The sequence below is a fragment of the Squalius cephalus genome (assembly GCF_949319135.1).
Source record: "Squalius cephalus genome assembly, chromosome: 11".
NCBI classification, from domain to species: domain Eukaryota; kingdom Metazoa; phylum Chordata; class Actinopteri; order Cypriniformes; family Leuciscidae; genus Squalius; species Squalius cephalus.
Genome location: NC_137132.1, coordinates 39,268,728 through 39,281,735, shown reverse-complemented (window position 1 = coordinate 39,281,735; position 13,008 = coordinate 39,268,728). Strand labels below are relative to the sequence as shown.

General features: G+C 38.8%; 1 protein-coding gene across 1 annotated transcript in view; it reads right to left on the bottom strand.

Moving 5' to 3' along the window:
- The window catches only part of aadac (arylacetamide deacetylase), a 49,581-nt gene that overhangs the window by 13,303 nt on the left and 23,270 nt on the right, over window positions 1-13,008 (bottom strand). Inside the window, exons 2-3 of the mRNA XM_079885711.1 lie at window positions 5,671-5,899; window positions 4,048-4,117 (exon numbers count right to left, since the gene is read on the bottom strand). Coding sequence (XP_079741837.1) covers window positions 4,048-4,117; window positions 5,671-5,899 — 299 coding nt within the window. The remainder of the gene's footprint in view (window positions 1-4,047; window positions 4,118-5,670; window positions 5,900-13,008) is intronic.

Here is a 13,008-nt window from a genome sequence, read left to right as displayed (position 1 = left end):
AATTGACAACACAAAATCTCCTTTCAAAGTACCACAAAACATTAGAAGCAATGCCAAGTGTACTGACAGCTTTGAAGACCGGATTGACGCTTGGTGCTTCAACCGCAATGTGTGAAAATTCATTTTCAGTTTTGAGGAATGTATTCACCGACCACAGACGTTCTATGCGCCACACGCAAGGCCCAGCTCATGCAGCTGGCACTGGCATTTGAGAAGGATCTCACACGCAAGTGTCAACATGAATGGAAAGATAAAGTTCTTCGGAGATTTCACTCGGAGACCCGCCGCCTTCAACTATTTTAATCAATTGTGAATACACTGCTTGCCTGCTACATTGCTACATTTTTATTGCAGTATGGTATGCATTGCTTTTATTATTGTTGTTTTATTATTGTTGTGTTGTTGGTGGAAACCAGGAGCTTTTGTGACTCATGTTTATGAAGTGTAGAGTCATAAATCAAATTGGTTTTGGTGTAGTTTTAGGTTGGACTTGTATACGTTACGTTGATTGTGCCTGTTACTCAAGAAAGCCACTAGATGGCACTGTGTTGTGTTACTTGTGTATGTGACGAACAATGCAGATTAACAAAAAATATATGATACTAGCTAAATGTGGAAATGTTAAGAGAAAATAAACAGAGACGTTGAGATCATACGGTGAAGTATTTTATTTGAATAATTGAACAAAACAAGACTATTGTGGTCTATTTTAGTTATAGCCTAATATGGGTTGTTGTTTTGGTCTGTCTCAGATCATTAAAAAAAGTGTGCCCCCCTATGAAAATTAAATGCCCCCCCAATTGGTTTGTTCTGGCGACGGCCCTGTTTGAAGGTCATGGTTAATAATAAATACAAGGCCAGAGAGCAGTTGCAGAAAGTTGTGGCTATAAGCCTTATCTCTGACAGGTGAAAATCCCTAAACGTGGATGTCTACCTAGCAGTAACTTGCCATTTTATAGATGACAATGACAAGCTCTGCACTATTTTACTAGGTGTAGAGCATTTCCCTAAGAGACATACTGCTGAGAACTTGGATACTGGACATATCAAGCACATGGAGGAGCGGGGCATAAAAGATGAAGTGAAGTGCCTGGTAACTGATGCTGCAGCCAATATGATAGCATGTGTACGATCATTAAATGTTAGGCATGCGATATATGCATTGCACATGCACTAAATCTTATTGTGAGGAAGTAATTTGATGACATCAATAGCTTCAACAAAATTTGATCCAAATGTAGGAAACTTGTTACCTTTTTCCGAACCAGCACTACAGCAAAAGAGAGACTTGCCGAAGTACAGGAGCAGATGGGGAGACAAGGTCTGAAGTAAATCATTGAAGTGGACACCGACTGGAACGGCTTTATCAGCTGAGAAAGCCAATGGGGGCAGCCCTGGCCTCTCTAAGAATCGACGTAACTCCTCCTACAGCCCTGGAGTATGAGGCAGTCCAGGATGCTTTACATTTTCTTGCCCCTTTTCATCAGGCTACAGTAGAGCTTTCTGGGGAGAAAAGGGTGTCTACCTCCAAAGTGATACCTTTGATGAAGATGCTTAATCATGCTGTAACGATTAAGCTAGAAGGCCTCAAGTCCAATTTAACAAGGCAGCTGGGTGACAGCCTGGTCCGGAGGGTCAGGGAAAACGCAGTACATTTAGAATCATTAAGTGTGATGACCATACCCACGGTGTTGAATCCCAGATTAAAAAAAAATAGATTCTTAAGTAAAGGGAAACTGCAAGAGGCTGAATGCACTACTGTAATCAGAAGTTCTGGTCTCCATTCTGCTTCCACCAATACAACCACAGCTCAGCTGCCAGCCTTTTCAGAAGGAGTTCAATCTACAAAAACAGGAAGTAGTATGTTTCTTTGTTGTGTGATTTTTCACATTAGTGATTAGTACTGTGAACCTTTGTTAATGGAGTTTTTTTTTCTTTATACCTCTATTATTAGGTGACCTTTGGCATCTGCTGGATAGCACGATTGATCACAGTAGAAGGTGCTCAAGTGCAACAGCAGATGCTACTGTTTAAGTAGACCGGTATTTATCAAAAAAGTGAATCTCTCAAGATCTGAGGATCCACTAGTATATTGGGCTCAAAAGAAGCATCAGTATCCTCACTTATACCAACTGGCAGTGGTATTTGTATGTTCCCCTGCATCCTCTGTTCTTTGCAAAATAATCTTTTCCAAAGGTGGAGAGGTTTTGTCCAAGAAGAGGAATCATCTAAACCCCAACACACTTCAAAATATCTATTATAATCCTTCCTTCCTCTACCCCAAACTGCTGGGTTGCAGTTTGCTCCATATCCCCAGTCCCACAAGCACTACACTGCACTAAAACTAGTAACAGTTCACTGCAGCCTCATTTTTCCATCACTACCAAAAAGCCAGTCGAAGGTCAAATCACAGATAAACAATCCAAACAAGGATCAAGTCAAGGGCACAAACAAAAAACAGGGAAGATCCAGAGAACATGCAAACAAACCAAAAACCAAGATATGTGAGCGACCATATTCAAAGGCTCAGCATTGCAGCTTAACAGACATACAAGACATTGCGAAAAATGAGTGAGTGGACCAGGCTTTTGTATACAGAGCTAACAAACTAATGAGAAACAGCTGTGGACAATCAGTGATCATCAGTGAAAATCATCGACCCATGTGGCATGGACAACCTTGAAAGATACTTCATTTATCCACCTTATTTTTGACATAAGAGACAATGTCATTTGTTTCCAGCTATTTTTACTTGTAGAAAAAGAGTCAGTCATGCTGCTTTATACTGTTTTTTGTTATCATATTATTTGCATTTATTGCACTTTGTTTTTTCTAGTTATTAACCAATAATGGACATTGGACATTCCAAGAAATTAGCTTACTTCTGTGTTGAAAAATAAGGTGGATAGGCTACAAGATCTGATTTACTCCAATATTTCTGACAGAAACTGTAGAGTTACATTGTTTCAATTATATCTTACACGCAATTGCCAGGAATTTACAGGATTAAAGAGTATTATTTTACAATAAATTACATTAGTCAGAAATTTACTGTGAAATCAATGCATTCTGGGCCATTTTCATACAAATGATTTTGAATCAACAGCAGAATGATGCTGACATCACATTAATTTACTGCTCGTTTTATTGTGATTTCACATTATAATGTTGTCTTTAATCATGCCACTGTAATAAATATATATTCTTTACCACTGTAATTGTTTTGAAGTCACCATAATGTTGATTAGTGTTCCATTTGCTTGGGACCTCTCTATACATATTCAAACTCAATTTGGGGTTAAGGAAACAACAGTTATCATGGTAAATACACAATACTAACAAGAACTGTTACTGAAACATATAGAAACTGCTCCTGATGAATAGAATAAACATCATACTGTACCTGCATGCAAATCCTTCCCAACTATCACACAAAGTACAATGTTGTTGTTTCTTTTACTGCACACTGCGACCCACCACTTGAGAAACACTGATAGAGACTATAGTGGTGCCACTCTCTAAGCTGATATCTTCCAGTAGTAGAAGATACCCAAGCTTCTATGGTCTATAACAAGGGAAGTCACGGCCTTTACAACCTTCCTCCCTTCCTTGTAAAAGCTAAATCTGACATGTCTGACATGCTGAGAACTGTCTGCCGAGGGTTTCATAAAGAGGGCAAAATGTATGTTACTGATGTTTTGCTGAAAAGCATAAAGTATAACAAATTATAGGTATTGGAAATATAACAGGTATCCGATCCGAAAGAACCAGCTTGCGGACAAGTATTGGGCTTCCCATCACTGTTGAGAAGAATACATGATGGTTTCAACGGATGTAGCTGAAAATAACCATTTGTTGCCCCTCACATTTTTTGCATATTTATGTTTAGTATTAATTCAGATAAAGCTACTAAAAAAAGGACCTGCTTAAAATAAATTTGAAGGGAATTCTATAACAAAATATTACTATTTTATTACAAACCAGATTACAGGTGATTTTATTGAGTTGACGATTTAGTGGCTGTAATAAACAACATTAGATACTTACTCTACAGATACAATAACTGCATTGAGTTCTGTAACCATGTGCCTGGCTAGGAGATCATATGGGCCCATACCTATGGTGAGAAAGAAAAAAATCTTTTTGACTTTTATTTCATTTAGCCGGTGAAGAAGTACTCAGGGATTAAAGCAAATATCCTCTGGATGTTAACCTTTTCCAGGCTAGGTCATATTCCATTATCCATCACTTTATTTTAATACTTGAGACCAATAGCATTTTAATAGAAGATGTTTTAGAACAGCTTATCTACAGGTTGTACAGATTTGAAGCGGTTTTTAATCTATGAAATAAAACTGATATTGCAATATTTTACATACTTTCTTAGTTATACAAATAATCAACATTAAGTTTGTTTTTACACATTACAAAAGCAACATTTCACATTGGTTATCTTAGCAGCATGAAAAACAAAAGTCATTCAAACTGGAAATAAATTGTATAATGAAGAAAAAAGAACATTCTCATCACTTAAGCAGTTAATGACTTCATTTCTGCGCACGCACAAAATCTCCTGATCTAATCCCAGTGTAACATGTCTGGTCTTTCCTGTGTTTTCATTGTGCTTTTAGGGTACGTTTACAAGACAACGATATGCTTAAAAATGCGTACAGACATTGTCAAAACGGTCCCCATTCACACAGATCCACGAAAACAACTAAAAATGCTGTATTCTGCTGCCAGGCCATTAGATGGCGATGAAACCCTATAAACTGAAAACGTAATATGCATGTGCATGACGTCATCGTCTTTAGAGTTTTGCGTTTTTGTTGTTTACATGGAGACCGTCTTCAAAAACTTGCACTTTGAAGCCGTTTTCAAAGGTTTGTGTTTTCAGGCACCCAAAATGCTATTGTCATGTAAACGAACGGCCAAAACGCTTAAAAATGTTTTACATATATAAAAAAACAGTTGAAAACAGTGTCGTGTAAACAGCCCCCTAGTTCTGCCCTTGTTCCCCTGTTGTTAATTTGTTAATTCATCTCTACCTGTGTGCATTAATTATTTCATCAAGCTTCTTTGTTAGCTCCATGTATTTAGTCCCTGTGTTCTCCCTCAGTCTTCGTCTGTTCTCGTCAATGTACATAAGGTTTTTCCCCTGCGTTTATCTTGAGTATTTGATATTAAAGCCTGTCTACTTGAAGTATTCCTTGTCGTGAGAGTTTCTATTATTTACATTACGTGACACCCTGAAGCTGTCTACACTGCTAAATGAATCATGTACATCGTACCGACTTTGTTGATTATAATTATTGAATTTGCGAGAGTGCAGAATTCAGTCAGTGAGCGTGATGAACATACCTTCTTTGATGCAACATGAACTAAATGTAAATGCTGTAATCAACACTTTTCATATATTTTCGCATCTCGACAGTCATCATTTTTTGCATCCTGAATTTAGGGGGCATTGTAATTTTTGCCCCAAGCCCCTGTTAATTTATAACCCTGATCTGCGCTGATCTCATTCAAGCCAAAAATCTGTCGCAGCAACAGGAGAACTTTAATTCCTGAGTACTTAAATGACTTGAATAGAAATACATTTACCTTACTCTTAAGATATGAAAGCCAGAACATTCCGTTATACAGGAGTGTGTGGTTAATAATACTCACGGGAGCTGCCAAGACACCATCCACCTCCATGCAGGTAAATGATGGCTCTTCTCAGCTCTCCAGTTTCTTCTTGCTGGGTAGGCTGATACACAATCACCTCTACACCATCAAAAATCTCATCTGCCACTTGCACCCTCTCATCTGACACAGTTACTACTCGCTCTGCAAAGGTGATGAACATCATAACTCTCCAAAAGTCCAGAAGTCCCACCTGCTCACTAAGTTCTGCCTGTGAAGACAGAAAAAATAAAAATGCATTGAAACGGCAGTGTTTGGGTTATTTATAGCTTGCCACATGATGCATGGCTGTAATTTCCCACAAAGGCTATGTGCAAGTCAGACGCATGGTTGATCAGCTGAGATCATCTCACTAATAGCCAGAACACCCTAAACCTTTGGTTCAATGCACAACAGCCCTTTGTTTAGCCACTTAATGTTAAATGATGTTACTCCAGCATGTTCACAGAAGTCTTTGATGCAGAGTTTGAGTCAAATCTCTTGTCACTAATCCAAGTCAAGTCTTAAAGTCACCATTTTTTATGAAATATTGTAGAATTATTATTATTAATGATGTATCCATGCACATCATTTATTTATTTTTAATTCATTTGTCCTTATAGTCTTTAATCAAAATAACTTCCCTTTTCTTGTGCAGCGGCATCTTTTCTCTTCTCTGATGACGAGGGCAGGGCAACCTGTCACTCACATGAGATCCACCAATAGCAAACCACAACCATCCAACCAATTCTTTATGGATAAAATCAAGTTCCACCCTAAATTTTTTCTTGTTTCAGAAGCGTTTCACTCAGATATACGTCACAATCGGGAAGAGAAGACTATCGCAACTTCCATTTTATGTCAACTTAAAATCTCTTTAAAGTAATAGCTTTTGATATTTTGCAGGTTAGTATTATAAACCATGTTGGGACTCCAGTGGTTGTGGATCACCCTAAGGGTACGTTTACACGACAATGATGTGTTAAAAATGGAAAAGTTTTCTCTTTGTACAGATGACGTTATCAAAATGATCCCCATTTACACGGATCTGTGAAAACGATTAATAACACTGTATTATGCAGGCCAGACAAGTTGGCGATGTCACTTCGTAAAGAAAGACTACGTGCCCTAACATACAGTTGGTTGTCAACCAGAATGCCGAAATTCGTGAAATGACCGCCAGGTGGCGCAGAGGGACATTTTGCAAAACAGTTGCAATTTCCGCATTTTGAAACCTAAGTGAGGCTAATGTCAATTAACAGTAAGGATGAAATACTACAACTATGGTCATTTGCAAATAAGCCTACAACAAACATAAAAAATAAAAAAATAAAATTTTTTTAAAAAAGAGCTATTGACATTTGCTGTACAATAATGAAACAACCTAAGATTTGGTGGGGTTGAAACTTCATGTTATAAAGTAATAATTTTGTTAAATAAATAAAGAAAATTTGGTTAATGTTGTTTAAACAAACGATACATACATAAAGACAATTATCTGAACGAACAGTGAACTATACAGTGCTATGCATAAGTTTAGACACCCATACTAAAGTTGACTAAAAAGAGGAATAAAAAATCATCTTTTGGAAACTGAACTTAATGCCTTAATTTAAAAAAATAGGAAAAATCCAACCTTTAAGGACACCAATTTTCTTTGTGAATGAATAATGTATCGTAAATAAATAAATGTTCTTCCTTAAAATACAGGCAGGCAGATTTTTATTTTTGGGATACTATGCATCCTGATAAAGTTCCCTTGGCCTTTGGAATTAAAATAGCCCCACATCATCACATAGCCTTCACCATACCTAGAGATTGGCATGGTTTTATTTCAGTTAGCCTAATAGCTAGTTTGATTTGCATTGAGAGATGATCTTATGGAAAGTACCCCATGCCAATCTCTAGGTATGGTGAAGGCTATGTGATGATGTGGGGCTATTTTAATTCCAAAGGCCAAGGGAACTTTATCAGGATGCATAGTATCCTAAAAAATAAATAAAAAAAATACTTAAAAATAGAAATGGGAATTTAACATAGGGGTGTCCAAACTTATGCACCCTGTATTTTAAGGAAGAACATTTATTTATTTACGATACATTATTCATTCACAAAGAAAATTGGTGTCCTTAAAGGTTGGATTTTTTCTAAGTTTTTTAATTAAGGCATTAAGTTCAATTTCCAAAAGATGATTTTTTAATCCTCTTTTTAGTCAACTTTAGCATGGGTGTCTAAACTTATGCATAGCACTGTATATCTCTGTTTGTAGGCTATCTGTTTATTTAAAAAAAAAAACAGCACAAGGTCTGTAAAAAAAAACTTTTTTCATTATTTCAACAAAAATGAGACCGATTAAATATGTAATAAATATACACAAACAAAACAGAATAGAACAAACTTTTAGAACAGAAAAATAGAATCAAAAGTTAAAAATAGAGACGACAACAATATAGCCTATATTTCATATTGTAGGTCTGAAAACGAGGTGTGTTTTGGCGCATTGTCGGCACTTTGCTATTTTGAGGCAACAGAAATAGACTACGCCATTGACCGACTGAAACCTGGTCTAAAGTCAATGGCGCTATATTTCATTTTGTAGACGTCGGTGGGCAACAGAAGCCTTTTCCTCGGGGTAGCAGCGCGATAACAAACAAAAAATACACAAAAAGACCATCATAGGCCTATCTCGCTGTCAGTGAAAATAAATAAGGTGCAATGACGTTGATTAATTTGACTATTCTATTGAGGAATGAGACAAATGAAGAGCGCTTCTCTCTCGTGTGTGCGGACACAGTGACTGCTGGACAACCCAACTTCTGGACTTTCTAGTAAATTTGTGGTTGAGTGGTAGAACTTAGGCTTCAATAATTTAGATGACACAGGTTCAAATCTCGAACAAACATGGGTTACTGTAATTATTATTTTTTTATTAATGCAGAGAAATTTGTCTAGTTCTAAAACTCTGTTACACCATATAGTTTTTTTTTTTTTTTTGCTTATATTTATAAAATAAAATGACCATGTATTTCCATTTTACACTAAGGAACAAATATTATCCAACAGAATGACTGAATTTACATTTGTATAATAATTCCAATCGGAATTTCAAAAGCAGTTCTGATAAAAACTGAAAAAAAAAAGAAAAAAACTTTATGGGGTTCCCAACACAGAAAGAGTTTTTAAAAACATGGTTGTAAGCAAGGTGTTATTTGCCAGGGGGGACGGGGATTTCCATTTGGTCTAAATATCCCTGCTTCTGCTGAATTATTTTTACCCCCACCCCCCCTCCTCCACAGTAATCAATGCTATAATACCAAATAGGTATAATAGTGACATCGCCAACTTGTCTGGCCTGCATAATACAGTGTTATTAGTCGTTTGGGGATCATTTTGATACACAAGACAATAAACAGACAATTCCCTTCGCTTGTGCCCCTCGTTTACACGCAAACGAAGAATTCGCCGATTCTTTTATCTGCCGAGTTTTAGGCAGCCGACGTCACAGTATGCGACAGAACTTGCACCTGCGTCAAAAGTGCAACCTATGTTTCGGGATTCTGATTGGCTATGTTCCCAATCACCTCCAAGAGGCAACTAAATGAGCCAATGGACATTGGCCAGTGAGACTTGCATGCAGAGTCACACCCACTAGTGTGAAGGCGCAGTGGTGTGTGCGTTCTGTGCACTGGGCACAGACAGCGCATCATTCGTCCCTGGGCACTTCAGTTTAAAGAGCAGTTTCCCTAAAAGAGCAGCACAGGCAGTCAGCGTCTTTTTCAAGATGTCGTTCCGTCCATGTGTTTCTAGATGCGGTTGTTTCCTGATCTCATCTGACAGCCATGATCGCGGTCTCTCATGCCTGGACAAACAGCATGCTGAGAGAGTGTTTGTGGAGGGTGCATGCTCTCACTGCGAGAGCATGTCCATGTTGGCATTGCGGTCGCGACTCTCCTTCTTCAATACAGAGGCACGAGTCCCCTCTGCTGCTACCCAGCCCCCCGCCACTTCTCGTAGTAGAGCCGTTAGTCTGGTTAGCACTCTGGGAGATCTGAGGGTTACAGTGGGAGCTTCCTGGTTGGGAACTCCCCATGAAACTCCCACTCCTCTAGCACACCAGAGTGGTGAGCACGCGCTCTGACGTAAGGCGCGCTCTCATTTGTATAGAGTCTATCACTGTACCCAGGAAAGAAACACTCTGGCTGGGAGACAGTGTGCTTTTGGAAGCATTGATTTTGAGAACCAGGCATTGTAGATGGCTGAGGAGCCAGGATCTGTGAGCTATCAATTGCGCCTCCGATTGTGCTATAATCAGCCAATCGTCAAGGTAGTTTAACATTCGCACTCCCAGCTGTCTCACGGGGAAGAGTGCTGCGTCCATGCACTTCTTAAATGTACGAGGTGCTAGAGATAGGCCGAATGGTAGTACTGTGTACTGGTAAGCCTGCACCTTGAAGGCGAATCTCAGGAATGGCCTGTGATGGGGCGATATCTGGATGTGAAAATAAGCATCTTTCAGATCCACTGAGAAAAAAACAATCCCCTGGGCGAATTTGCGCGAGGATTTGTTTGGTTGTCAGCATCCGGAACGGGCGCCTCATGCACCACATCTCTTCTCATTGTCGTCTCGACCACGGCTTTAAAGCACGGAGGTCTGCGAGCAGACTGTAGTGAGTCGCATCGTTTTATTATGTTCAGGGTCGTCCTTAAGCCAAGGCATGGTTATGTTCCTAAAGTGCTCTCTACTCCGTTCAGAGCACAGGTTATTTTGCTAGCAGCTCTTCCCTCGCCAGAGGACGAAAGAGATGCAAATCTACTCTGCCCTGTCAGAGTTTATCTGGAGCGTTCTGCCTCGTTCAGACAGTCGGAACAACTCTTTGTATGCATTGGCGGCCGCACCAAGGGGCTCGTCGTCACAAAGCAGAGATATCGCGCGGGCTATGGCGCGGGCATATGAGTCTAAGGGCCTTCATTGCCCCTTAGGGAGGTATGGCCTTGCCGGCCACATTTCCCTCGCAAGCGAGGGTTCTTTCAATATAAAAAGTGTAAGCACAATGCCCCTAAGCCATAGGGCCCGATACATATCTGGTCCTGGTTAAAGTCAAACTACAGTTCTTATATATATATATATATATACATATATATGTATATATATATATATACACACATTATAAAGGACTTGGCCCTGTTTAGGCCCATTCCTTGTTTCCCTATATGAAGCTCGTCACGGACTGGCTTCTATTAGGATTCATAACTTTACTCTTCTATGGGCCGCCCTCAGGTATCTTGCCTTGGGTATGGAGCGAAGTTTTAAGCACGCACAGCGTTTTGAAGGGGGTTCCCATAGCGTAAGCTAGCCGGCTTACGCAATACGAGAGACCTCTCGAAAGGGAACGTCTCGGTTACTAACGTAACCTCGGTTCCCTGAGGTGAGGGAACGAGTATTGCGTAACCCGCCGTGCAACTGTGCTTTGATTAGGGGATCGCTTCATTCGATTAAACCTGAATTCCTTGGCTATAATAAGTGCTTATATAGCTATAAGCCATGCACATTCTGGCGGGCTCTGACGGTGATTGGTTCACACGTCTGAGCCGCCTCGCGCATAGGTTCGTGCAGTTGCCGCAGCACATCCAATTACCACGCTAGTCGCTCATTTGTGTCTGCTTTGCAGCTGCACTGCGTTTTAAAAAATTTGGCTTCAATATTCTCGAGAAAAGGAGTTTTCCCATAGCGTAAGCTAGGCTTACGCAATACTCTTTCCCTCATCTCAGGGAGCCTAAGTTACGTTAGTAACCGAGATGTTTTCAGACAGACTATGCATTCTGAGTTTTTTTTTCCTGTTGCGCTGATTGTCATGACAACAGTTTATGACAGCCGAGCTTAAAGGGATAGTTCACTTTGAAATTAAATTTTGGTATGTTTTAGCTTACCTGAAGGGCATCCAAGATGTAGGTGTCTTTTTTTCCGCAGTAGTTTCAATATCTGCGCACACGTCACACACCAGGATGCGCTCGCGCCCTCAGATCACTTGGATGTGGTGGTGTTATAAGAGGTAAAAACGATATAAATACTGTTTGTTTTCTCACACAAACCGCTCGTTTCGTGTCTTAGGCCATCAATGTGTACTTACGATGGGGAATTGTTTAATTTGGACGATGGGGAATTGTTTTAATTTGGACTCTGTGCATGCTCTTTGAGACCGTGACCATAGACCTGCATGAAATGACTAACAGACAAGAACGGTTTGACCTAAAAATATCAAAATTGAAACTACTGCGGAAAAAAAGACAACTACATCTTGGATGCCCTTCAGGTAAGCTAAAACATACCAAAATTTAATTTCAAAGTGAACTATCCCTTTAAGGGCAGAACATGTCCATTGCTGCAAATGAGCACAGCTGGATTCCACTGAAGCATTCAGTCTATTTTCTTTTTAAAATATAAATTGCATGTTGAACTGAAAGAAAAAGAGTTCTGTGTACTATACTGATTAGGCATGACTTTCAAAGATCTCACATGTTCAAGTTCTACAACTACCAACACCCATGATGCATTTAATTTCTCCTGGGAAGTTCATTACTAGTTGGGAAGTCGAAATCATGACATCATTTGGGTCAAATAACTTTGGTCAGAACAAGATGGCGAAAAAAATAGCACAGATTTTTTAACTCTACTACAAAATTATGAATTATCAGGAGTGTTTTTGCTTTATGTTTTATTCAATATATGGTGTTGTAAACTAAATGTATATAATACAATTCTATCATAACTGTACAATACTATTGTATTTTATAAATAAAAAAAAATAAAAAAAATCATACATCTGAAAAATTTACCATCAACCACAGATGCTGGATTTGTTAATTATATCAAGCATGTTTTCTCACTAGGGTTGCCAGGGACAATCGTGTTTTTTTTTAATAGGAAAATAAGGGACATAATAAGGAACACTCAAAATATTTTTCTGTACCACATAGTGCATGTCATTGCAGTGTCTGTAGTTGAGTATGTATAAAAGATGTATAAAAGGTTCTCAGACATAAACACATTTGAGTCATTTAGTGTAAAAATCAACCAAATTTCAGACACTTTCCCGGATCAATTATTCTTAAAAAAAAAAAAAAATTCTGAAGAAAAACAAACATCAATGAAGTAGAAAGCCATTATATTAAATGTGGTGGATGTATACTTAATGAGTAATTTACTCTTTTGTAAAGGGGGGTCAAAATTACAATTTTCACCTGAGATTTGGGGTCAGATTACAGGGGGGAAAAAATGTTTTTTGACCAAAGTTTGTAGGCTTTTGTGGCTATGACTGTAACTCATATTAAAGAAATATGAAT